General features: G+C 47.2%; 1 protein-coding gene across 1 annotated transcript in view; it reads left to right on the forward strand.

Annotated features, from left to right (window-relative positions):
* The window catches only part of GATA4 (GATA binding protein 4), a 48,181-nt gene extending 26,139 nt beyond the window's left edge, over positions 1–22,042 (forward strand). The window contains exons 3-7 of the mRNA XM_037893472.2: positions 5,161–5,327; positions 10,284–10,409; positions 13,920–14,007; positions 14,667–14,809; positions 16,114–22,042. Of these exons, the coding sequence (XP_037749400.1) occupies positions 5,161–5,327; positions 10,284–10,409; positions 13,920–14,007; positions 14,667–14,809; positions 16,114–16,296 (707 nt within the window). The 3' untranslated portion in view covers positions 16,297–22,042. The remainder of the gene's footprint in view (positions 1–5,160; positions 5,328–10,283; positions 10,410–13,919; positions 14,008–14,666; positions 14,810–16,113) is intronic.
* The last annotated feature ends 4,563 nt before the right edge of the window (positions 22,043–26,605 follow it).

Below are 26,605 nucleotides of genomic sequence, written 5' to 3' on the forward strand. Positions count from 1 at the left end.
TTTGTTCAATGTGATAAGAACCGGGAAGCCAGTGAAGAGCTCCCACGGAGGGAAGGGGTAAGAAGGCTGGAGTTGTGAAGAAGTTTGATGCTCGTTCTTTTGTAGATTCATGGATTGTTATGGGCAGAAGGGTCCATTATGTTATCCAGCCTGTCCCCAGTACAGCACAAGCCAGAGAACTCCCCACAGTCATTCCTGCATCAAGCTCAGCTGGATGTGGTTGAGCTAGGCCTTGTTTATAAAGACATCCATTCTCTTGCCTTCTAATTCACTGCTATAGAGACGATAAAGGGACAGTGCCAAAGACTAAACTACACATATCAGAGCTCAAGACTCCTGTTCTACTCAGTTTATATTGTGTGAAGAAGTCCTCCTAGGGAGCATTCCTGTTAAAAGGATTTCAGCAACATAAAGTATGCCCTGGAGAAGAAGGAGGCTCTCTTCCTGATGAGGAACATTGGCAGTCTCTCCTCAGACAGGTCTGTAGTGCTGTATGAGATTGTGATGAGATTACACCTTGCAAACTTCATCTTCAACTCCTGGCTCCGCATTTCCTCCATCATGGGCAGTGTGATCTTGTCACACTCACCTTGGAGATCAGCATGCTGGGGATATTATTGCTGATAGAGACATCTGCATGCCCCCAAAGCAGCTGGGTAATATTAATGGTCTGATTTTCAAAAGTAATGAACATCTGCAACTGCCATTAAAGTCACTAGGAGCTATGGATGATCAGCATTCTGAGACACCGAAACGATGGATTTAGAGCTGAATGGGAAATGGTTTGGGATTTTTTCTCCCCGAGGAAGATTTAAATGAAAACAAAACATGTTTGTCAAAATTTTCAGTGGAAAATTTCAATTTTTCATCAAACTGAAAATCTCCAAAATGAACCTATTCAGCCAAAAATTGATGGAAACTGAAAATGTTTTGGTTTTCTGATGAGAAATTGAATTCTTTTGTGGCGAGCAGACAGGAGGGAATGAAAAACTCCAGTGGGGGGAAAAGAAAGGTGGAAAAACAGATAGGCATGGGTGGAATGAGAAATGAATACAGAGAAGATGGGGACTAGGAAGGGAGAGAATCTAGTGAAAAGAAGTTTCCCAAGTTGCGCCTGACAACAGACCTCAGGCCGATAGTAATCAGGGACACTAGACTGTAGAGCTGGGTGGAAAATGTTGGTTTTTTTCCTCCAGAAAATTCTGACAAAAATTATTAAAAAAATATTTGTTGTCAAAGATTTTAGCAGAAAATGTTGACTTTTTCTCAGAAAACCAAAACCCTGAAAATGTGATTTTCAGCCAGTTCCTCCTCCCCCGCCCCCCCCCCCCCCCCCGAGTTTTGGCTGAAAACAAACAAACAAACAAAAAAAGTCCTCAGACAAAATCTTTTTGACTTTTGGCCAAAAACTTTCAATTTTTTGATTAAAAAATAATTAATAATTTCTAGGACAGCAGACACTTCCCACACACATTTTCATTGTGTTGAAAACATAAGTTTTCCACTGGAAAAAGTTTTGAGTTTCAATTTTAGTCTAGCCCGATTTTACCAATTGTTTTTTTGGAGTGTGTTGAAAATGTATTACTGAAACTTGTTTTCAAAGCAAATTGGCCTTTTGACAAAATAAAACTTTGGGTGCAAATATTTTAATGTCTTTTGAAAATTTTGGGGCTTTCATTGAAACCCCCCCAAAAATCAGAGGACATTTTTTATTTGTTCATTGAAATTTTTGATTTTGTTCAGATTTTTCACAGGAAGGACTCGTTTCCTAACCAGCTGCGCTAGTGCCTTTCCTTTTCAAACGACACTTTTTGATCTGTGGTTTGGTTGAGACTCAAATAATTGTAAGGAGACAAGGAAGGCGTTATAATCACAATATTGCCAGGATGGGCAGTAATGGTGTCCCTAGCCTCTGTTTGCCAGAAGCTGGGAATGAGTGACAGGGAATGGGTCACTTGATGATGACCCTGTTCTGTTCATTCCCTCTGCGGCACCTGGCATTGGCCACTGTCGGCAGACAGGATACTGGGCTAGATGGACCTTTGGTCTGACCCAGGATGGCCGTTCTTATGTTCTGATGGCTACCCTGTGCATTCCAGAATCATGAGTCAGGCCTAGAAAATGATGAGATTGGCATAAAAATCAGGATGTTTTTTAAAAAAATAAAAGATGCCTCTTTTTCTCTGTCTTCTGGTTTCTGGGCCTTTACGTGCATTCGCTTCACAGTTTCAAGCTTTTCTGCACAAGCCTGTGGGTTAGAACCTTTCTGTTTTTTTTCCAAAGGACTGATGAGATTCTTAACAAATAACATGTCTCCAGGAGTTGGGGATTGAAATAAAACACCAAATTTCACAAGACTCAACATGAAATTGCAAAATACGTAAGGCTCTCAAGCGTCCAAAGCCTACTGAAATCCCCGGAATGACGTCTGTGGATCTTCATGTGCTTTGGATCAGGTCTTTACGGCAAAATCTCATTTGCCCCTGACTTCAGTGTAGACGCTGCAACCGGGATCTGTAGTGAAAGGAGTTGGGACACCAACGAATCCGCTGTGGGCGTGGAGTGGGAAACAGGTTCCCCTGATCAAATCTGTTTGTCTCAATGGGCTTGTCTCTGAGCTGTCTGTGGAGAGATCTGTTAGGGTCCCAGAGATCATGCCGCTATAACAAAGCCCGGGTCGCATGGCAAGGTTCCTAGGATCTGCGGTACAGTGTTGAACAGGCCACTTCTTCAGCAGCTTCTGTTTGGCATGGCCTAAGCCTAAACAGCTTCCAAAAATGTGCTTTTATCAACACTGGCGTGGCTGTTAAGTATATTCTGTCCCCATACTGTGGTACACACCTTGTAACGTGTTTCGGCCTGAGAAACCCCAGAAGGCTGACACCTCCAAGGGTGGCTGAGATGTGTGTTGCAAACTCAGGACACACTGAGCTGCACTGTTTTCCTCCCCTCCTCCCCCGTCTCCTTTGTTTGTTATCTTTCTTTTGTGGCGCAAGGAACAAATGCTGCATCTGCATTCTACGGGCTCTATGTTGTTTCTGTGTTTAGACTGAGAGCCAAGCAATCTTGTTCCTTCGGTTATAATCGGGGAAGTGAGTCTGCAGGAATGATTTTGTAACAACTCCCCCACCCCTCGTGTCGTCAGCTGGGGCTGCACCAAAGCAGTGTGAAAGAGGATAGTCCGCTCGCTGAAGGAGTAACTCCGCAAACTGACAGCGGTCGTAGGCTGTTATCCTCTGTCTGGGTTAACATCAGGGATGCGTTGCAGTCTCGGAGGTTTAGATATTTATGGCCCACGGATGCTCACATCAGGTGTTCTCATTTTACCGAGCCAAAGGGAATTGCGCTGAGTTTGTCCATGATTTCAATGGAATTGCACCTCTTTATGCGGAGGATGGGTTTGCACTGTTTCTTGTTATCTGCACATGTACCTCTCTAGTTCCCCTCTATGCCTGACCCAAGGACAGGGGGACCAGACGTCCCAATATTACCAGGACTGTCCTGATATTAGGGGCTTTGTCTTATATGCAACTGTGTCCCTCCATTCCCCCCAAAAAGTGCCCTGATTTTTCACACTTGCTATTTGTGACTCTATCCAAGGATGAGTTTCAGAGTAGACCTGGGTCTGTTAGACCCACTAGCTGCAAAGCCCGTCTTTTGAGCTCGAGCTGAATTTAACTCTGGAGAGCGCCGGTCAAATAGCAGCACATGCCCACTGGTGTAACCGCTGTAATCGTGGTCCGCTGTAGAGATTGAACTGGGGGGACTTCATTCTGGAGCTGAAAGCTTTGGTCTCTCGAGCTCGCACTAAAGAGCTCTGACAGATGCGGCTCCTCTGTGGATCAGGCCCAGAGCGGAAGGTGCAACACACGTAGCCCAGCACTGCAAGCTCACCCTGCGATCTGAAAATCAGGGTGTGATCCATCTCTTACTCCATTATCAGAGCGATGATGTTATGCATGAAGCATGTAACTGCCAAGGCAGAATAGAGTCCAGCTTACTCTCCCGTAGCTGTCTTAGGGCTGCAGTGCTTGAGGAAGAGTCTCTTTAGCATCTCCAAATTCCCAGGAACATATTTTGTAAGCAGGCGTCATGGGCCAGATTTGTCCATGTGGGTACTTCTGTGAAACTGGCTAAAAAGCGCCCTGTGCAGTACGCTGGCGGAATGCATGTGATCATGTCGCCCTCTAGTGGCTCACCCCAGTCACGCTAGCAGCCTGCTCTTTTCTTGTCCCTGGAGAAGGTCTCCTTTACTCCAAGTGGTAGAGGCCTATTTTTCTATGCTGAGAGTCACAGGATCGATTCCTGATGATGAGTGTGGTGTCAACAAACAGATAGTGTGTTACCTGGGCATCCGTTGTGCATTTGGATCTAGTGCTTGCATGCAGAGCTAGATGTTTGCTTGTGCAAGTGTCTTCCTGATTTACAAGTGACAGTGAGGACTTTGCACCCTCCATAGGTGCATGTTGTTTTCATGGGTAGCCTTGATGAGCCCAGTCCAGCATCCATGGGATTCTTTACATTGACTTCAGCGGGCTTCAGATCTGGGCCTGCATGAACAGCGTGGTTTTGATGAAAAGAGAGGGCCCCAGTTTGCACCTCAAAAGATAGTTTTACAGCCGTCACCACTGTACTACTGTGGTTTTCAACCTGTGGTCTGTGGGCCCCTGGAGGTCCACAGACTGTGTCTTAAGATTTCCACACCTCCCTTTGAAATGTTTTAGGGGTCTGCAAACGAAAAAAGGTTGAAAACCACTGGGCTAGTCTCTGAGAGGCTCATAATCATTAGCGGGTTTTATCCTCACCACACCCTGTGAGGTGGGGAAGTATTATCCTCATTTGATAGAAGAGGCTCAGAGTAGATTAAGTAACTTGTCCAAGGCGCTAGAGAATACGTGTAGCAGGGGCAGGACTCCTGAATCCCAAGCCAGGGGCCTCGCCACTTGGCCAGCCTGCCTTTAATAAGACCTGCCTTTCCTAAGGAAAGTCGTAACACAACCTCTCCCTCCCCCCCCCGCCCCGCCCCTGTTTTTCTGCTCTCTGCAGATAGCCAGGTACTGCTTGAGTATTTAGGACCAAGAGTGGAGAGTTTTAAAAATGTTTTATTTAACTCAACCTGTCCACCCTCTTTTCTTGCTTTGTTTACTGTCATGCCTGCAGAGTTCTTTGACGACTACTCTGAGGGGCGAGAATGTGTCAACTGTGGAGCCATGTCCACCCCACTCTGGAGGAGAGACGGCACGGGACACTACCTGTGCAACGCATGCGGGCTCTACCACAAGATGAACGGCATCAACCGACCGCTGATCAAACCCCAGAGGCGGCTGGTAAGGAAAGGCGTGTGCCGTTCGCCTGCAGCCTGCGCACAACTACACAATAGACTCCAGAACAGGAAACACTCACTCAATCCAAGCTGCCCAGAGGCACCTGGGCACTCTGCAATGACGAGGCTTAGAATCCTAGGCAAAAGTTGGGAGATCATCTGGTGTCTCCCAGCAGCTTCCTGGGCCTCTCTCTGTGCCTCCAAAATAGCATCCTGGCTTCAGCTGAGTTGTCTGTGCCTGCAAAACTCTGTGATCTGTTGTACTGGCTGCATCGGCTCCTCAATGGAGGTCCCATGGCAAATGGTGCAAAGGACTGTGGGACACATGGGAGACCCGAAGTGCCTGCCTGCTGCTCACAGCTGAGCAGAAGGCCAGCCCTTGGGTTTACAGGGTCCTACACAAAATAACATCTACAGAGCTCTGCCCTTGACCCCCAGCTCCCTTTCCACCTCCAGCCTGGTCCCCTCCACCTCTCTCTACATTTCTATTCACATTTACGTACATGTGATGCCCACCCCTTGACTACCTCCTGCCTGCCTATGACCTCCCTCAGCCTCTGGTGACCCCACCATCTCCATATCCTCTGGTGGCTTCCTGTCTGAGCAAGCCAGGAGGTAGAACTGAAATGCTGGGGATGGGAAAAGGAGTGAGACAATTTGGAGTCAGGACAGACCATGGATAGGGAATCAGGCAGGGGCTTCTGGGTGGTAGGTTAGGTGAATCTATCTCTCTGTGTCTCTATACCATGCTCATTCCCATGGGATCTGTTCACCTGTCTCTGGGGAAGGGCACCCTGCAGCTTCATATGGCACATCTGTTGGAGAGGAGGTGGAGAGAGAGATTTGTGCCTGGCCTTGCTGGTGAGAGACCACCGTCCCCGCACTGTTGCAGCTGGTGTGGATGCTCTATGCCCTGCGTGATGTCCTGGGGAACGGCCTGCTTAGCCCAAGCCCATTTATCCCCTGGACACCCAAGACTCTGCCACAATCCTCTAGCAGCAAGGAGCCAGCTGAAGGGCTCACTGTAACACCCCATCCCGCCTCCATGCCAGGAGGAGGGGACGTTGTCCATGTGCGGTCTCCAACCCCACCTCCTCCCCTGTATCCCATACGTGTCTGAGCTTCAACATGCCTGTCTGTCGCTCTCCAGCATCTTCAGAGAGGCAGAAGGCAAAAATCATGCTACTGCCTGGATTTCTTTGGCTTTGCCTTCTGCGGATGAGGGTGAGGGAAGCTTAGCGCCTGGGGCAGGTGTCCAGTGTATACGCCTAGGTAACCCATTGATGAGTGTTGTGGGTCCCTTGCTGGGCCCAGTCCACAGTGGCTATGTGTCTGGTACAGCCCATGGTTGCAGAGAGTGATGCTTTAGCTCAGGATGTCCTGGTTTCAATCCCTGGTCTTGGCGAAGATGGTGTACATATTCAGATAGATACGTTCACTACAAAAAGATGCGTGTTAAAAATCAACTGACTCTGTAAAGCCATTCCCTCGTCTCAGTGTGTGCCAGCTCAGACATTGCCACGTGATAACTGCTGATCTTTCCACAGTGCCTGCAGTGCTCGTGTTTTGAGCCAGTGTAGAAACATCTCCCCATGTGTTTGCAGGATCTTCTCCCTAGCGTGCAGACACACACAGTGTTTACCTGCATTGCATGGTCTCTCCAAGGCTCTCACTCCACTGATGGATGTTAATGAACGAAGCCATGGTTTCCCAAAGGGTGTGGGGTCACATCCCAAAGGAGTAGCGGGGCTGAGGTGCACAGGAGATGTCTACAGTAAGGTGGGTGGGCCCCTAGTGAGGTTGTAGGGAGAGAGGACTGATTCCTGAAGAGGAGCTCAGTGTTCCAAACCTTGGGAAAGACTGAATTAAACATCATCCCACCCTTGTGGGGTAGGTGTTCTTATCCCCATTTCACAGCTGGTGAAAGCAAGCCAGAGAGAGAGGACATGATGACACCGCAAATCACTGGGAGACGTGGGACTGGAATCCAGATTCCTGACTCCTAACGCTGTGCTGTCACCACTAGACTCAGGGGCATGGATCAGCGGTCACGTCACACTCCCCGTCAGTACCTGGCCCGAGGCCGGGAAGCAAATGATCCAAGCCCTGGGCCAAATTCAGTGATGAATCCTGGTCATGTGCCAACTGAGGCACGTTGTGCATACGCTAAGAAGAAGACGGCTAGACCACATGCATGTACACGAGCTAACTAAGCTGCTTTGCTCTACAAAATTGGGTGGAAACTTCAGGCCAGTGGGCTTTCTTGTGTTGCAGTATTTCCCCCTTCCAAGTACGACAAGAACGGTCTTTCTCATGTGGTTTCAGCACATCGGTTTCCAGTCTCCCCATTAATCAGGAAGTGCAAAGGGCTGCGCTAAAATCTGAAACAAACAAACCAATGTACACAGATTTTTTCCCCCCATCCTCTAAAAAGCTGTGGGACAGGCTGGCTTTTATTGTACCTGTGCTGATCTCTTCATTTCTAGATTGACTTGCTGGAGCAGCAGCAGTAGTTTGGATCTGGGTTTTGAACACCCTGCCGTCGGGGTGAGTTTGGATCCCAGTTTTGCTTCCGCCCATTAGGTCCCTGATCCAGGTTTCAGTTTAGAACGCCCACAAAGTCTGGGTGTGTTCGGCTACATGGTTTTGTTCCAGGCCTACATATAGCAAAGGAGGCTCAGCGAGTGAAGTGCGCAGCAGTTGTACTAGGTCAGTGCCAGGTTCCCCGACCTTCGTGCCACAATGCCAGTAAGTGCAAACAGGGAGGTAAACAAAGGGCAGCCATGTTGCCATCTGCAGAAAAGGCAAGACAAGGAAATGGCAGCCATATGGGCAAACCTGACAGGAACAGAAGATACCGTTTTGTGGGTTACAGACTCTGGGCAGTTAAAAATGAAGCAAGAGGGAGAAGCAGGGGCTGGTTTCATAGCATTTTACATGCTGACCATTTTGACTGACGCACTAGGGATTGAACTGGGGACTTCCAGAGTTAAATACACAAGTAGCAACACCTGGAGCTAAAGCTTCATAACCTGGCCTCTAACAGCCACCTACCCTCTGTGGATCAGGCCCAGCAGGGGACCAGTTGCACATACTGACAGTTGCTTACATGTTTTCATCACAATTTCCAGAATGAGTCTTTCCTGGATTTTAAATATTGGTTGTTGTTGTTGTTGTTTTTTTTTGAAGGAAAATATGATTGAAAACCTCACATGTGGAAGCCTCTGCTTTGATCATTTATTTGATGTCAAAAGAGGGTCAGGAGCTGTACAGGTTAGAAGGCAAGAGCCCAACCCAGGAGAGCTTACATTATACACCACTGACATCAAGGGGTCTTTGCCATTGACTTTAGTGGCAGCAGGATCGTGATTTCCTCGCAGAAGAAATCCAGTCCAGGCAGCCCAGCAGGAGCCTCCGTCTTGTGTTTTGCCAGAGACTCTTAAGTGGCAGACTGCTTCAGCACTGGTTTTTTTTTTTTCCCGATTAAAAACAAAATCAAAATCCATCCATTTGGCTCTCCTGAGCAACCCTACAATAATAAAGCAATGTGACCAGGCGGTGGACAGGCAGCAGGTTGGAGAGGAAGGAGAGTTACAGTTCCAGACAGAGTTATTATAAGGAACACAGTAATGATGGCAGGACATCTCAACAATGTCCCTTTAAACACATGCATCTAGGGATAGCCCCCCAAGCCAAACATCCAGGTCTAAACACCCTCTAATATGGGGGGTGGTTGCGTTAGGATCCAGATCTTTATTTCCCAGCTGGCCCCTCTTGCTGTGATGGAACAAACCAAACGCCTGGATCAAAAAACGCCACCAAATTTCATAGCACTCAAAACCTGGCTCCAGATTTCATACCTTGGGCCCAGTTCCAGACTCGGCCTTTGTCAGGCGGAGTCTCACTTGAAGTTGGAAACAAATTAGATTTTCCTGCTTCGGCTTTGACCGTTGTCAAATCTCCCTTCACTTACAGAGAAGGCGCGAGTGTTGGGAGGAGGAGCCAGGAGCCCGTGGGTCTCTGCCCACTTGTGCCAATGACCCCGCTGGCTGGCTTGGCCCATCGTTGTCTGGCCAGAGCAGGAGGCAGTGCTTAATGTGCTGCCTCAGGACCATGGTGGGGACCTAACGGTGACCGAGAGTCATGGTTCTGGGGGCAGGCAGAAGGCGGGGGGCAAGCAGGGGCAACCCCCCCCCCCCCCAATAATCAGCAGGGGCACAGAACTCCTCTGGCTCCAGCGCTGGGGCAGGGAGAGCGAGCTCCTCCGGCTGCAGGGGACACAAAATGTGCCCCCCCCCCCCCCAAGCCATCAAGTTTTTATTCCTGCGTATGCCCCTGCACGGCTCACTCCAGGGGAGAAGTAAGCCGTGCCAGCCCAGGACCTAGTGTATCTTGCTTCCTGCTCTGTGCCATCTCAGCTGGCTGGCATGTTGAATGGAGCAAAGGCCCCACCCATTTTCCACTCCTGCCTGCCCACACCTTGCCCACCTGCATGGGAGGTGAATTAGCAGCTGCTCCCTCCCGCCCTGCCCCGCTCATGCAGGGTCTGGTGATGTGGGTCTCCTACGCAGGGAAGTACTATATTCTGTCACGCCCCCTTTCTCACCCACAGGGCTGCACAACTGGGCTAATGGTTAAGCCCGGTGTGACTTTGGGCAGGTCACTTTACCCCGCTGTGCCTTGGTTTATAAATCTGTAAAATGGGTAAAAACCCACTGACCGTACTGCCAGGGGTGTTGTGATGCTGAATCCGTGTAATGTCTGTAACGTGCACTGAGATTCTTCGGTGCTAGTTACTGTCCATCGTACAAAATATTATCAGTACAGCCATAAACCCCTCCAACAGTTGCCATGCATCAGGGAAAGCTGGGTGGGGTCTGCTCCAACCTAGAAACCGCTTGTGCAAACGGTAACGCTAGCGACTTGTTGACATTGCTGTTGCTTTTGTCTCTTGCTGCAGTCCGCCTCCCGCCGCGTTGGGCTCTCTTGTGCCAACTGTCACACGACCACGACCACGCTGTGGCGCAGAAACGCTGAAGGCGAGCCAGTCTGTAACGCCTGCGGACTGTACATGAAGCTCCACGGGGTAATGACAATGAGATGCTGAGAACAAATAATCCGGGCCAGATGTGTAGTCAGGTTGCTTAATGCACGGCTGGAGGGCATTCAGCTAGCACGGTGGGGAGGCGGTATGAGAACCTGTGTAGAATAGAATAGACTTGTGTGCCCGCTCTTTAGACTGCAAATGGACTGTTTACACTCACAGGATGTGAGACAGGGTTAGTTCAAGTGGTGCCAGGTGGGAATCTGCTTTATCTTACACGGTCTTACTTTCTTCCATTGGCTGATCTCCCCTCTACAACCCCAGTCTCTGGCCCCCCCAAAACATGAATCACACTCGCACTCACTGAAAATGATTTAGCAGGGTGATTTAGCACAGTGTAACTTACCCTGCCATTTACGCCCTCCAGACAAAGGCATAACACGATCCAACGGCTGGAAGGTGAAGCTGACAAATGCAGACTAAAAATGAAGGGCCAGTTTTTAACAGTGAGGGGAATCAGCCATTGGAACAACTTACCAAGGGTGTGGGTGGATTCGCCATCAATGTCAATCTTTAAAACCAAATTGGATGTTTGTCTCCAAAATACGTACTCTTGTTCAAACAGGAATTAATTCGGGGAAGTCCTGTGGCCTGGGCTATGTGGGAGGTCAGCCTAGATAATCACAATGGTTCTCTCGAGCCTTAGAATCCGTGAATCTAAGAAAGCGGTATAATGTAATAACCCTTCTCTTGATCGTAGTCTTGTCATGGTGACAGGAATTGGCTATGTTTGAGAGGGTCCCACAACTGCTGGGACCAGCCTGATGGCTAATAAGCCTGAAAGAGTCTGTTTGAATGAGATTTGGGCAAGTCACACAGGCCTCGTGGCCGATCTGAAGTTTAAGGTGTTACAAGCCAGTTCCACACTCCTGCTCCCCACTGAAGTCAGGAACAAACTCCCTTCACAAACTCACTACAGTGGTGTAGGATGAGGCTCTGTATTCCGAACGCCAGATGTGGACACAGATGTGTACAATGCCCAGGCAGTCCTAGTCGTGAACCACTGTGTTTCCACCTCTCGCTCCATGCTCCAGGTGAAGGCAAATTAGGGAAGATTGTCCCCGCTCTCTGTGGCCTAGATGGTCAGAGTGACCCCGTCTGACCTTAAAATCTGTGAATCTTCTCTGTGTCCAATGAGACACAGTGAAAACAAACAGCAAACCCTCACTGGCTGAACTGCAAACCTGAACAGCTCTTCCCATTGCTGATCACAGGGGTGGGGGTTTGTTGGTTTTAGACACAAATTCATTTATGCCGTTAATGATCTCCGTTCCCTGAGAGTGTATGCTGTAATGTTCATTTACAGATGGGCCTAGGCCAAAGAGTAATGGCTGGGCTCTACTTAAAATTAGGGCTGTGAAAAGTTTTGTGCCCTGAGTGCCATGGCTGGGTCAACCTAACCCCGGTGTAGAAACAACTAGGTCGATGGAAGAATTCTTCCATTGTCCTCGCTAAAGCCTCACGGAGAGGTGGATTAACTACACAGATGGAAACCCCCCTTCCGTCAATGTAGGAGTCACCTTGTTACCCCCCTGCCTCCAGTGAGAGAGAGAGTTGTTTGTGCTTAGCTGGGTGTCAGAGGACACAGCCAGCCTGGCAGCTATGCAAACAACTTCCTCTGGGCTCTGCCAGCCCTTACTTTGCCTTGCAGGTTAACAATAGGTGCAGGCCAGTCCCCGAGCCCTTTGAAGCATCTCCTGTTGTAGCCAGCCCCTTCTCCATTGAATGCCACAGAAATACCCAGTCTGCTGTGCCCAAGGGAACAGAGCGCACACTAGCTTGTATGAGTCAACTCAGGATCAGCACCTAACTTTGTGTGACAGCACTTAGATATATTTAGAGTGAAATCAAGGATAAGTTTATTACCAAAGATTCAAGAGCTAGTGAGTGAGGAGAATGAAAACAAAAGGGTTCCGTATAAAGCAAAATCACAACACGCTTTATAGAGACTAAGCTTAACGGGCTACCTCCTCTCTAAAGGAGTTTTATTTCTCCCAAAATCTGTTGCAGCATCTTCCAGCAAGGTGGGCAAAGATCCCGTTTTCATGAATGTAAACACACTGTCCATTTACTTCCAAGGTGCAGGATGAAGGGGTGTCTTTTTGCCTTCTACTTATATCCCCAGAGTTCATTGTCTGTGCTCTGAGTCAGGATAAACCCTGTGGTTTATTCTCCTGTGTGCTGCTGTCCTCTTGATTGCACATCCCCATGTGTAGCGGTTGTGTTAGCTTACAATGCTTACTTTACATGCTGTGGCAGGGACAGGTGCATAAACATCTTGTGTCTGACAGAAAACTCCTTTGTCCAATTGGCCTTGACGCAGACTTTAAAACCCATTTTCAGTATACACACCTGATTCCTTACAGCATATCTGATCATGCCTTTCACAATGATATTAGTGACCAGTAAAAAGAACGAGGAATCCTTGTGGCACCTTAGAGACTAACAAATTTATTTGGGCATAAGCTTGCGTGGGTTAAACTGTCAGATGCATCTGATGAAGTGGGTTTAACCCACGAAAGCTTATGCCCAAATAAATTTGTTAGTCTCTAAAGTGCCACAAGTATTCGTTCTTTTTGCTGATACAGACTAACACGGCTACCCCTCTGAAATTAACGACCAGTGTGACCCTGGTTTTCATTTAAGACCTCACCTGATAGTCTTTGGACAGAATGGACAGACCAGGATCAGAATTTTCTTGTGGCCCCCTTGCCCGTTGGAATTGAGGGGTTTTGGGGTCAAAGATGTAACCAGCACCTGTGGCTAGAAGTCAAAGACAGACAAATTCAAGTTAGAAATAAGGCATAATTTTTAACAGTGCGGGTGGTTAACCAGTGGAACAAACTAGCAAGGGAAGTAGTAGATTCTCCATCTCTTGAAGTCTTCAGAGGAAGTGTGGATACCTTTCCAGAAGGTATGTGCTAGGCTTGGTCTGCACTTAAAGCTTACACTGGCATAGCTATGTTGGTCAGCGTGTGAACTCACCCCCTTTCTTCCCCCCACTGTAGATGCAGGGATGCTGCCAGAAGAATACTTCTGTCAGTCAAGATAACTTTGTTCAGGGACGTAGTGTTCCTACCCTGGGAGAAAAACTTCTGTCAGCATATGCTGCATCTGAGCTATGTCAACATAGGCTTTGTAGTGTAGACATAGATTTAGTCATGATAAAATTCTCTGGCCTGAGTTATACAGGAGGTCTGAGTAGAGGATCTGATAATCCCTTCTGGCTTTATAGTTGGTGACTCAAAGCCCTGGATGCAAACACGCTATTATTTCCAAAAAATTCGGATCCAGATCTGGAGCCAAACTTTGCAGCCAGGGCCTGTCTCTAGTCTCAATTCAATCACTGCTGGTCAGTAACTTTTGGCTTCATGTCTTTTTAGTTAAAACTACTGATTACCTGAAATCCTAGGAGGCAGAGATGTAATCCCAGTACGTTAGGTTGTATTGCGTACATACTGAAAACAGTATGCTTTGCATTTGGGTTCCTAGGTCCCAAGGCCTTTAGCAATGAGAAAAGAGGGGATTCAAACGAGGAAACGTAAGCCGAAGAACCTTAACAAATCCAAGACACCAGCAGGTGAGCGTTAAACAAGATGTGTGTGTGTGTGTGTGTGCGCGCGCGCGTAGGAGGAGCATAGTATCAGAAACTCACCCTTTAGAACTAAATTAAGAATTCTGTCCTCTGAACCAGACATCCCCGGATTTAGCAAACAGGTAGCTGATCACTACTGGATTGCTGTTTGGTGACCTATGTGAAATGAGTACGCTTGGTCCGGTTCCCAGTGGACAGGCATCCCCATCATCACTGGTACTAATTAGCACCTGTAATGTTCTGGTGACACCCCTTCCAGGTTCCCAATCAGGGCTATGGAACAACCACAGAAGCCACTTCCCACAGAGTATCATTCGGAGGTTTTACACCAAGCCCTGTTTATGCTGACACAGGACTTTGGGAGATTTTCCATCCTATCCTGCCAGGGATAAAGAGTACATGGAATGAGAGGCAGGAACACTGTAAGTGGGGGGACAAGGGTAATTTACCAAACGAGCAAATCTCCCAACATCCTTTTCTTCTTCTCTCCAAACCTGGTTAAGATTTTTGAAGGTCTCTCAATGGCAGCAAAACCCGGCCTATGAACAGAGTTCTCTTTCCCCAAACCACAAATGCTTTGCTACGTTTTTTGTACGTAAAGCTCCTCTGGTGGGAAGCCTGGTTTAACTGCTGTTTTCTCCTAGGACCGTCCAGTAGTGAGAGTCTTACCCCCACCACCAGCTCCGCCAGTAACACCAACACCACCACCAACACCGAGGAAATGCGCCCCATAAAGACGGAACCGGGGCTTTCATCTCATTATGGGCACCCGAGCCCTATTTCTCAGGTAATGAAGCAGGAAAGGTCAAGAGATATGACAAAGGTGTGAACTTTAATATAGGTAACTTGAGGAGAAAAGACACCCTCAGAACCTTCTCTGAAGGCAAACGACAGCCATTTGCTCAACCCAAGGATCTGAAAGGTCACAGGGGGCGAAACTTGCAACACTAAGGGCATTTTTACATTGGGAAGTATACCAAAGCGGTGTAAGTGAAATCATAAACGGGACTGTAATTCTGGACTAGGAGTCCCCACACAGAGGTTTATGCTAATTATTCTGGACTAGTTATTTGCATAAATATCCGAGTGTAGGTAAGCCCTTAGCTGTGCTGTTTGGTTTTGACCTGAAATCAGGCAAAATTTGGCAGTTTTGGCTTAGTTTCTGTATGAATTTGTGGGCTCGCTTAAACCTGAAGCTCAGTGCAGTGAGCACAAGTCCATGTAAAACAAAACTGAAAAAGGTGAGCTGAACCACCTGAGAATTAAAATCACCAGAATCACACAGCTCTTCGCTATGTGCCAGACTTGTAACACTAAGTTTATTTGCAGTATATTATTCAGCCACTAGATGTCTCTATGTGCCTTATACAGTTCCAGGCAGGCTGACGCCCCTGGTGAACAAGACGGACAAATCTGGAACCTGATCTGTATGGAAGCCTGTTTATTTGTAGCTGTTGTTTCTTGGTTAAGAAGATATTTGATTCTTAACGAGACTAATATTCGAGACTGAGTTAGCTTAGCCTCTGTTAAACTCATCCAAAGAACGCCAATGTTTAAATAAAAGGCTCAGTGTAATATTTGAGCATTCTGACCATAAAACCAATATTAAATAATAAATCAAATAATATTAAATCATCATAATAAAAATGCATATGCTTACGGGCTTTGCTGGATTGATCCAGTGCTTGCAGTATCGAGCCCAGAGTAATGTAACACTGACTACACTCTGCATGAGCAAGCTATTAATCAAAGGGTAATTGGTGGTCAAATCCTATACCTCAGGGTATAAAATGGTCACCTGTAGAGTTCAGAAAAGAACTCAGTGCACTCTCTGCAGTGTTATAAATGGCGTGGGTTCAGAGGAAAAGGGAAACTGTCTTTCTCTGAAGCATCACAAATCAGGCATTGAAGCAGGATACCAGATACAATGAACCGATGGTTTAATTCAATATTGCAAATCTCATGTCTCTGCATGTACATATTAATGTAACGTTAGACCTGTGGAAAGTGAAATGCTTTCTCCTTGCTGTGATGTTGTTAGTTTGAAGCAATTAAAAAAAAAAAATCTTTTCACTTTTACATTGTTTGTAGGCATTCTCAGTCACCGCGATGTCTGGGCACGGATCTTCTATTCACCCTGCTATTTCAGCCCTGAAGCTTTCCCCACAGGGCTACCAATCAGCCATCAGCCAACCTCCACAGGCCAGCTCCAAACAGGACTCCTGGAATAGCCTGGTCTTAGCCGAAAGCCATGGAGACATCATAACTGCATAACCTCTTCCTCCTCCCATGGACTTCAGGCTCACCCACGTGAGATACAAAGACGCCACATAATAGTCAAGCAAAAGCTGTTTGCTTTTCGCCCTTTCTCCTCGAGGGAAGTATGATGTAATTCTGGAAGAACAATTCCGTACGGTATTATAAAGAGGACTTCCCGGAACAGCTAATACTAAGTAAGCAGAGAAGACCCAGTTTCATCATAACAGTGGCTGATCTGAATCTTTCCCTTTAAACAAACCGGATTGTAACCACTTTCTATGAAACAGCCAGAAACAAAGACAGGACTCAGGTGTTTTTTAAACTTCTGGCTTTAACATCTCGGATAGCGATGGCACGGAGACACTTTCTTCTTCTCACCATCCATTCGTTTCCTGACCAGGACAGCCCAGGAGAAAATGCCATCGCCTTGTTATCGCCCAAAGGCAGAGAGTTGATGACCTTCCATTCAGCAAAGCCGGCTCCAGGACAATTTGTTACGTAGACTTAATTTGACACAACTTTGGCTGCTTTTGTGGATTTCAATACCATGATTCGGTTTAAGAAGAAAGAAGAACTCAGCTCACACATGTACCAAAACATCCAAAGCTTTGTTTTCATGTTACCAAGGAGTCAGAGAACCGAACCATTGTACTTATTTAACAGGAACGATTTTGTCTTTCCTAATTATGGGATCGTGTTTCCAAAAGGCTGGAGAAGGTCTTGCAGCCAGGCCTAATGCTTCAGTGAAAGTCTTTACGAGTTGCGTGGGAAGAGACCCAGAGAGTTTATGAAAAACATGATGGAAAATGTTGGATTCTGCCCTTTGAGATAGCAAGGAGCCTGGCTCGAGGATCTCTAGAGCAGGGCAACACTGTGATTGCCGCCGTGACATGGTGCTGCAATTGTGTATGATCCTGTGGCCTATCACAATTAATTATTCTACGTTCTTTCTGATGTTTTCCGTTGCCATTGATAAATCTGATTATCTTTTTTCCATGGCAGTATCTGCCTTTTAACCCAAACGCAGACCTGTTTCCCTTCCCCACGTCCAACTAAAGCCAATTAGCAATTCAGCTTTCCTAAAGGCATTACTGTGGGCAGAAAGCGGCCTTGTGATCATCCACTGTGTAACTGAACATCATAGGCAGGGAAAAATCTAGTCGCCAGCTATGCATGAGCACACAGCTGTGATATCCATGGGACAAGCTTAATTACATGTATTTTTTAAATATGAAGAGACTAGTGTTGTCTCCCCACAAGGCCCAGAAGAGTGGCTGCCCCATGGAGGGCCAGCCCTATTTGTGTAGGCAGAGAACTTCTTGGGGCCCTTTTGATCAACCAAACAGGTTTCCCGATCTCCTTCCCTCCCCCTTCCCCCAATTCTCAGGCACCCATCTCTCCTCTTGTCTGCCCAACCTTTCTCTGTCCTCCTTGGAGTCAAAACTTGACTGTGTAAAGCACTAAAAGAAAATATAGAGAGGTGAGGGATTGTGCCCCCCAGATCCATATACGAAGGGGTCCTCGGCGTGTGAGTCTCTCCTGAACAGATGGGGTGGAGGAGGCCCCTAAGCTGTCGCCATGGAAACATGCCATATTTCCCTCCAACCCTGCAAAGGCCTCTCTGTAGGTCTGAAGTCAACACAGGGGTGAGTGGGTGAGAACGCAATGGTCAGAGATGGGGCTGTGGAGAGACAAAGGGCTGTTTTGTCTCCCCACTGCAACTTCCCTGGGTGGTGGGATGCCCCTTTAAGGGGGTGTTGCTCAGGCAGGCGCAGCTAGGGAGATGTTAATGGAGCTGCGCGGACAGGGGCTGGGAGCGAGGGGTGCAGCGTTGCAATGGAAGCATGGACCCTTCCAGTACTCCTGGGATCTGAACTGATCGTTGGAGATCCAGAGGGTTTCTGGATGGGTTCCACAGCTGATTGCAGGTGGGAGGTAACTGCACCCCCTGGTGGCGGAACAATGTGGCAGGAGATCCTTGTGGTGTTTTTATCACCATGAGACACCTCCCATAGGGTACCCTGCAGTGGGGGGGTGGGGGGGGGCATGATCCAGCCAGTAATAAGGAGCAATCCTGCATAGGCCCATGGGAATGGATTCCATGACCTGCTAGGTCTTTTCCATCTCTAACTTCTCTAAGATTCCCAGAATCTCTATCTCCATCACCCCTCAACCTCTTACCTTGCAAGGACCAATATCAAGGCTGGTCTTATTAACATCTTCATTAATGATCTAGAAGAGGCAGTACATGAGGTATTAATAAAATCTGCAGATGATACCAAATGATCTACAGATCATAGTAAGTTGTGAATGCTAGTGAGGAGAGAAAAACAATACAGACGGTACTTTGCCCATTGAAATACGTGGGCGTTTTTCTGTTGACTTCAGTGGGCTTTGAATCAGGCCCGTAGCGAGGTTAAAAATGTGGTCAGAAAAGAACAACAGGGCATTCAGGCTGGAAAAATACAAGCTCATACAGCTGGGGGGAAAATAACACAAAAGACAATATGATTTTGAGAAAAGAAAAGAGTACTTACGGCACCGTAGAGACTAACAAATTTATTTGAGCATAAGCTTTCGTGAGCTACAGCTCACTTCATCGGATGCATTCAGGGAAAATACAGTGGGGAGATTTATATACATAGAGAACATGAAACAGTGGGTGTTACCATACACACTGTAATGAGAGGTTTCAGAGTAACAGCCGTGTTAGTCTGTATTCGCAAAAAGAAAAGAAGTACTTGTGGCACCTTAGAGACTAACCAATTTATTTGAGCATAAGCTTTCGTGAGCTACATGCATCCGATGAAGTGAGCTGTAGCTCACGAAAGCTTATGCTCAAATAAATTGGTTAGTCTCTAAGGTGCCACAAGTACTCCTTTTCTTTTTACTGTAATGAGAGTGATTACTTAAGGTGAGCTATTACCAGCAGGAGAGCTGGGGAGGGACGGGGGAGGGGACCTTTTGTAGTGATAATCAAGGTGGACCATTTCCAGCAGTTGACAAGGACGTCTGAGGAACTGCTGGAAATGGCCCACCTTGATTATCACTACAAAAGGTTTCCCGCCCCCCCTCCTTAAGTGATTACTCTCCTTACAGTGTGTATGGTAACACCCATTGTTTCATGTTCTCTATGTATATAAATGTCCCCACTGTATTTTCCACTGAATACATCCGATGAAGTGAGCTGTAGCTCACAAAAGCTTATGCTCAAATAAATTTGTTAGTCTCTAAGATGCCACAAGTCCTCCTTTTTGCGAATACAGACTAACACGGCTGCTACTCTGACACCTGTCAATATGATTTTGAGATGAATGCACAGAGGCAGCAGATGGCTGACAGTATCTCCCTGGGCATGGGTGTGATTCTGGCTAGGCAGCTCCTTCCTTCACTGGATCCTTCAGCCAGCCTTCTCCCTGAGTAACAGCACCTCTTTAAATCTGGTGAACTCGCTGTCCACCTGTGCCTGAAACTGCCCTATACTTTCCTTTCCCTTAGAGAGATGCACACTCACACATACCTTGAACTTGACCTAAAGTAATGCCAACATCCGGGGACACTTCAAAGTAGGTTGGGCAAAACGGTAGTAAATGTAGAAATTCAAGTATCGTACCTTGATGGGGATCCCGCAGGGTTAGATGGTCTTCTAGCTGCTTGCCATCTCTGGAATCTAGGACCCAAAGCAAACGATGTTCCTTTCTCTCTGTGAGTCCATTCAGTGGTTTGCCCCTTCAGGCCTGGGGAGATATGGAGCTAGGGCTCTTCAATGCATAAGGGGGTTTTTGAGGGTCTTTGCACCACGAGACATAGCCACCTCTGAAGCAGGGAGCTTTGGAGGCATGAGGAGAGCAGTTTTGCTACGTTTAGCAGAAAAATGAATTGTTTCAATATTCTTCATGTAGCCTTATTTCTCTCTCCGTTGTACACAGCAGAAGTACAGATGAGTCAAGAGAGCTTCTTGTTCTACTGCTCTTTTAATTCATCCAACGCTGCTCTCAGATATTTTAGATCCACAACCCTAGTCTACTTCCTACCCAATAGTGTTGTTATTAATCAAGTTTATTATGGTAGTGCCTAAGGAGCCACTGAGAATGGGGCCTCATTGTGCTAGGTGCTGCATAAGCCCAGAGTAGCAGACAGTTCCTGCCCAAAGAGCTTACAATCTAAATAGCTGTTAGACATTAGCTAGAGACTAAGCTAATTATTATTCTTATTTATTATTTGTATTATTTTAGCTCCTCGGAGCCCCAGTCATGGACAAGGACCTGGTTGTGCTAGGTGGTCGACAAACACAGGATGGGAAATGGACATATTAATTCAAACACAAGGCTTCCAAGCAATTAGTCTGCGAAGGCCAGCGGTGGGCTGAAAGTCAGTTGCAAGACCTAGGAGCATGTACAGATCCTTCTGCAGGTCAGAGACAGTTTAGAAGGGGGTGATGTTGAGAAAGGAGATCATATTTATTAGGCTGATGAATTCTAGAAATGGGGGAGATCTGAGAAACCTCCTAAGACAGTGGCTCTCAAACTTTTTTACTGATGACCCCTTTCACATAGCAAGCCTCTGAGTGTGACCCCCCCTTATAAATTAAAAACACTTTTAAATATATTTAACACTATTTTAAATGCAGGAGGCAAAGCGGGATTTGGGGTGGAGGCTGACAGCTCGCAACCCCCCCCATGTAATAACCTTGCGACCCCCTGAGGGGTCCCGACCCCCAGTTTGAGAACCCCTGGCCTAAGAAGTATTATGAAGCGATGAGGTCTGAACACAACAGCCTTCGGGGGTTTGGTACAGCCCATTGTAAAGCGAGGGTCCATTTATAAATTTGGGGGTTATATTTTAGCCACTCCCTTCTTTAGTTTGGAGGGGAGGGGCTTGGATCCGGGGGGAGGGAGGATTTGTTTTGGTTTTGGTTCTGGCCCATCTCTAATAAAATAAGATGAGCAGGTTACTGAAAGCTTATAAAGACAAGATTATTTATTATTTGTATTACAGTATGACCAGTGGTCTCAATCAGGGCCCCATTGTGTTAGGCGCTGTGCAAAAACAGAGCACTCTGTCCTGCCCTAAAGAGCTTAAAATTGAAGGCCCTGATCTTGCAAACACATAAGCACGTGCACAAATTCACTCATGTGAGGAGTCCCATAAAAATCAGTTAGGTTCCTCACATGAGTAAATTTATACATGTATTTAAATGTTTGCAGGATCAGGGTCTAAGCTGCAAATACCAGTAAAATCAGACCTCCGTTATGGGCCCTTTGGTAATATAGGGACACGCGGAGAAGGCAGCCATGATGGATACTGGTGGGTTAGAAAGGTCATTTACCAGTACTGATTGTCTTTCATCTTTGTGAAAGTGCAATATCTTTAATCACTGATACATTTTTTGATCAGAAAAGATCTGTATTTAGATTGCAGTCTTACTGGCTGATTGGAACGTATCTGATCAGGAAGCATTAAGGAAATTTGAAGGGGAATTGTAATGCTGATCAACAATTCTTAATGTAACTCTGAAGCTGTGACTATGTTGTGGGGTTTTTTGTTTTTCTTTTTCCTTTGGTAAAGTTTGGTGCTTTCCAAACTCATCGGGAAGGTCCCAAGAAAACAGACACTTATTTGTAAGGGGGGGGGGGGGGGGGGATGAACAAGCTGTAATTATTTAAAGATATAAAAATATATATATTATGAATTAGTATGGCTACCAATCCACATAACTTCTACACCTTTCGAACTAATGGAAATAAAACAATGGTAATAAAACTTATAATAATAAAGCTTCTTTCTTATGGGAATTTGCATGCTGAGTTCTTGCAATGAATTGATTGGACGTATGTATAAGTGTACAGTTTATGTAGAGTGTCAATGACCCATTAGCCTGAGCCTGGCATGTCTTGTGAAAAATAATAGCATGTGACCATGTAAGACTGCAACTTAATGCGTATGTACAAGGGGGTTGAATTATGGTTCTGACATTTCCTAACTGTTGGGTGCTTGACTTTGCAGCCTTAACGTTCTTTCAAGTTTTTCTTCGTATACTATTGATTTAGTTTAGGCTGACCAGGAACTGCTTTAAATTAAACTGAAACAAACCACTTTTAAACCAAAGGACTTAACAAAGCTGCACACGTGTTCGAGCACCTGAGTAGTTTTGGGAACTCAATGGGCTACTCACATGCCCAAAGTGAAGCTTCTGTGTGAGTCATTTTGCAGGATCAGGGCCTTTTATTCTGGTGACACCAGGCCTGTGTAACCCCCAGCTTTTGGCTGGAGGCACAAGCTTCCAGACCTGTATTCTCCCCAGCTGAGCCTCAGGACTGTGGTCAGCTGCTACGGTGGGTGTGGCCAGTGTGTGAAATCCCACCCTTCCTTCGCCACCCAGCCAATCAGGCTGCCTCTCTACATTTAGCTCCTCCCCTCTCCAATGAAAGAGCCACTGTTGGGCTGGAGCAGGGGCAGTGGTGAGCAGCTGGCAGGGAGAAGCAGATGGGCTGAGACATAGCTATGGTACTGCAGCTGCTGAGCAAGGAGCCCAAACCAGTCTCTGAGGCACAGAGGAGGGCTGGGGGTTGGGAGAAGAAAGAGCAAGGGAACTGATGGGATGAGGAAGCTGGGGGAAGAGGAGGAGGAGCTGGGAGAGGATGAGGCAAGGGGAGAATGGACTGAGGGGACTGGGAGAAGGTGTGGGGAGGAGGAAGACTAAAGAACTGCTGGGGGTGAAGAATAGGGTGGAGTATGAGGATAGGTTGGAAAACAATGGAAGAGCAGGCTGGGATTAGGGTGGGAGGGGGGTGAAAAAGACGAGAGAGGAGGACAGGGGAGAACAGAAGAGACTTGGACAAGGACTAAAGGACAGGGGCACAATTGGGATATGAAAGGGGAGTTGATGGGCTGGGTGTGGATCAGAAGGGAGGGCCTGGGATGGGAACGGAAGGAGGGAGAGTGAGTCCCGCACTGGGGAAGAAGAAGAGAGATGGAGAAGGAGGAGAGGTGATAGGATATGGGGGTGGGCTGATTTTTGTGTTCCAGATGGGTGATGGATTGAGGGGACTGTGCAGTAGGGTGCCCACTTGGGAGCTGGAAAATTTGCAGATGCTTTTTGCAAGGCCAGCATAGGCTGGGCTGCCACACAATTTCCCTGAAAGGGCCGGATCATCTAATGCACCCAGGAACTGATTTGTAAAGGTATTTAGGTGCCTAGTGGGATTTTCAAAAGCATCTAAGTGCCTAAAACTCATTGATTTCAATGGGGGTTAGGTGGCTAGATGCTTAAAAAACCCCACTGTTTTCATGCAGGACCAAGAGGGACATGCAGACAACATCTGTTTTGCCATCTTTTAAATGAGGCGAAAGATATTTATTTCCTTTGTAAAGCATCTACTGATGAAACACCCTGTACAAGAGCCAGGTATTACTACATTTATTATCTGGACCGTTAGCTTTTCCCTTGTTTCTCCCCCGTTTTTTGTTGCTCTTCGTGGGAGCACAATGGATTGAAACCAAAATGAAGGCAAATGCAATTGGCACGGACTCGGCACGGGAGGGCACCCTCTGCTCTCCGAGAGCTGTCGCTGTATGTCAAACCCAACCTCAGCAACAGACTGAGAGGCACATCTGATCTTCTGCAGTGTGGCGCACCCTCAGCTCTCATTGATGTCGCAAGATTGGGCCCCCCAGTGAGGCTCTGAGTGACCGAAGCAGGGCCAGTTCACAGGGTACAGCTCTGCAAACAAGGCTGCGTGTTTGCTTCCTTGCTGTCACTGCTGAGATGAGCTGCATGATCCGTCCTTCTCATGCCAATGAGTTTGAAGAGGGAAACACAGACGAGTTTAGGAGGAAGGACTGGACGGCTCCAGGGGTCTGGGCATGGTGTATAGGGCACTTCACGTCTAGTTCCCTGGCCTGAATGTATTGCCCGAAAGCTGTGACTCTGCTGAATGGTTGGTGTCTCAGTGCAGTTCCTAAGTGTCCACATCACACACAAAAATACCACCCCAGCCGGCAACCAAATTCCTGGCTCTGAACATGCCTCAACTCTGGAGAGTCAGAGAGTTTAAGGCCAGACTGGACCACCAGATCATCTCGTGTGACCTCCTGTCTGTCACAGGCCACCCAGCCCTTGCCCACTAAAACCAACAACCAAAATGAGACCCAAGCATTTCAGCCCACGACAGATGAGACTACAATGTGCCACAGGAAGAAAACAGGATGAACCAAGGTGCACCAGTGTCCGAGGACACTGCAATGGCAGGGAGATGATTAAAATATACTCAGATAATCCTGGTAAGTAACCTGCAACTATTAGCTGCAGAGGAAGGCAAAAAAAACCCAAAAACCACATGGTCACTGCCAATCTGAGCTGGGGGAAAATTCCTAACCCCACATTTTGTGATCAGCTACAGCCTGACCACGTGAGGAAGAATCAGCCAGCCAAGCCCCTGAGAGCGACTGCTCAGTACTACCTCAGAGCCCTGGCCCTTCCCGCCGAATCTCCAGTCGTGGCCAGTCCTGATGCTTCAGAGGAAGGCAATTTTAAAAAAAAAAAAACCCATAACCCAGAATACATTGAGGGGAAGGGGCTAATCCCTTCCTGATCCCTGCAGGTGGCCGGCTGAAACCCTGAAGCATGAGCATTTAGAAACATGAAATATAAACCAGAAGTGACCCCCCGCAGCCTGATGAGCCCTGCCCCTTACCAGCACAAGCAGCCCTGTCATTCAATCACTCTCCTAAATTTCCAGAACCTCACCCCTCTGATGGTTAGAAACGGTCTTTTAATTTCCAACCTGAATTTATTCATGGCCAGTTTATAGCCTTTTGTTCTTGTGCCAACATTGTCCTTTAGCTTAAGTAGCTCTTCACTCTCCCTGGTGTTTACCCCCCTAATGTATTTGCAGAGAGCTGTCATATGCCTGCTCAGCCCTCTTTATGCTAGACTTAGCAAGCCAAACTCTTCCAGGCTCCCCTCACAAGACCGGTTCTCCATTCCCTGATCATTTCAGTAGCCCTTCTCTGCACCTGTTCCAAGTTAAATTCATCTTTCTTAGCTTCTGGTCCAGAGCCAAACTTTATGACTGGCTTCCGTTCTGCAACTGGCTGCACCAAAACCACAAAGTGGAAGACCCCCCAAATCTGGGAGAGAGTCAGACCCAAACCCTGCAATTTGAGGACTAGTTAAAAAAAGAATTAGATAAATTCATGGAGGAGAGGTCCATCAATGGCTGTTAGCCAGGATGGGCAGGGATGGTGTCCCTAGCCTCTGTTTGCCAGAAGGTGGGAATGGGCGACAGGGGATGGATAACTTGAGGATTACCTGTTCTGTTCATTCCCTATGGGGCACCTGGCATTGGCCACTGTGGGACGACAGGATACTGGGCTAAATGGACCTTTGGTCTGACCCAATATGGCCATTCTTATGTACCTCTAGAGTAGAGGAAAACTAAATTAAGTGAGGACGGCTCCTTGGGACACTAACAAACCTTCCATTGTCGTACCCTCCTGGAGAAAAAAATTCTATCAACATCTAGATGAGTTGATGTACCCCCTGGAAGACTGCTGCGTACCCCCAGGTGTGCGCATACCCCTGGTTGAGAACCACTACGCTAAGGCACCCAGAGGCTGGGTCCAGTCACAGCAGTCTGGAGAGCAGGGATTGGCTTAGAACTGTCAATAGGTGGGGAAATAATCCCATATAAAATGCACTGTTACAAACGCTGCTGCTGCTGCTGATTTTTAGAGTTTGAATGCCCACCTTTCTCTCGGTGCCCCCCCTCATTTGGCACATTTGCACTGGACACGTCAGACTCTGGCATGTGATTTATTTGGTCTGTTACAAGACAAAACATACAGTATTTGCTTACAAACAATTCAGACCCTGATCTGGTTTTAACATTGTCACAATACGGGTTCTTTTTAAATCAGTGCTTTCCTTAGCATCTCGGGTTTCAAAATGCTACAGCAACTCTCTGACTACCCAGCACTGCACAGTTCTTCTGCTGCACAACATATCCATTCAGAGCCCCTTGCTCCCTCCGGCACAGATCCTTAGCCCTGGAGATTTCCCTGCAAATAACACCTCTGACACAGGTGAGCAATTCTGATTCCATCCAGCAGAGGGCAGTGGTGTGCGCACACAAACAAATTATTTTCGGTACTGGACACTGGCAGTGTGCACGGGTCAGCTAGACAAAGGTGTTTACCTAACTGCCTCTTAGGCACCTACAGCCAATATTTAGGTGCCAATGACATTCTCAAAACCACCGCCTACTCCCATAGGTGCCTCAGTTTCCACCCACGGGCATGTACAGAGAGTTCCCTGCGCACT

Source organism: Chelonia mydas, chromosome 3, assembly GCF_015237465.2.
Source record: "Chelonia mydas isolate rCheMyd1 chromosome 3, rCheMyd1.pri.v2, whole genome shotgun sequence".
In the NCBI taxonomy this organism is placed as follows: domain Eukaryota; kingdom Metazoa; phylum Chordata; order Testudines; family Cheloniidae; genus Chelonia; species Chelonia mydas.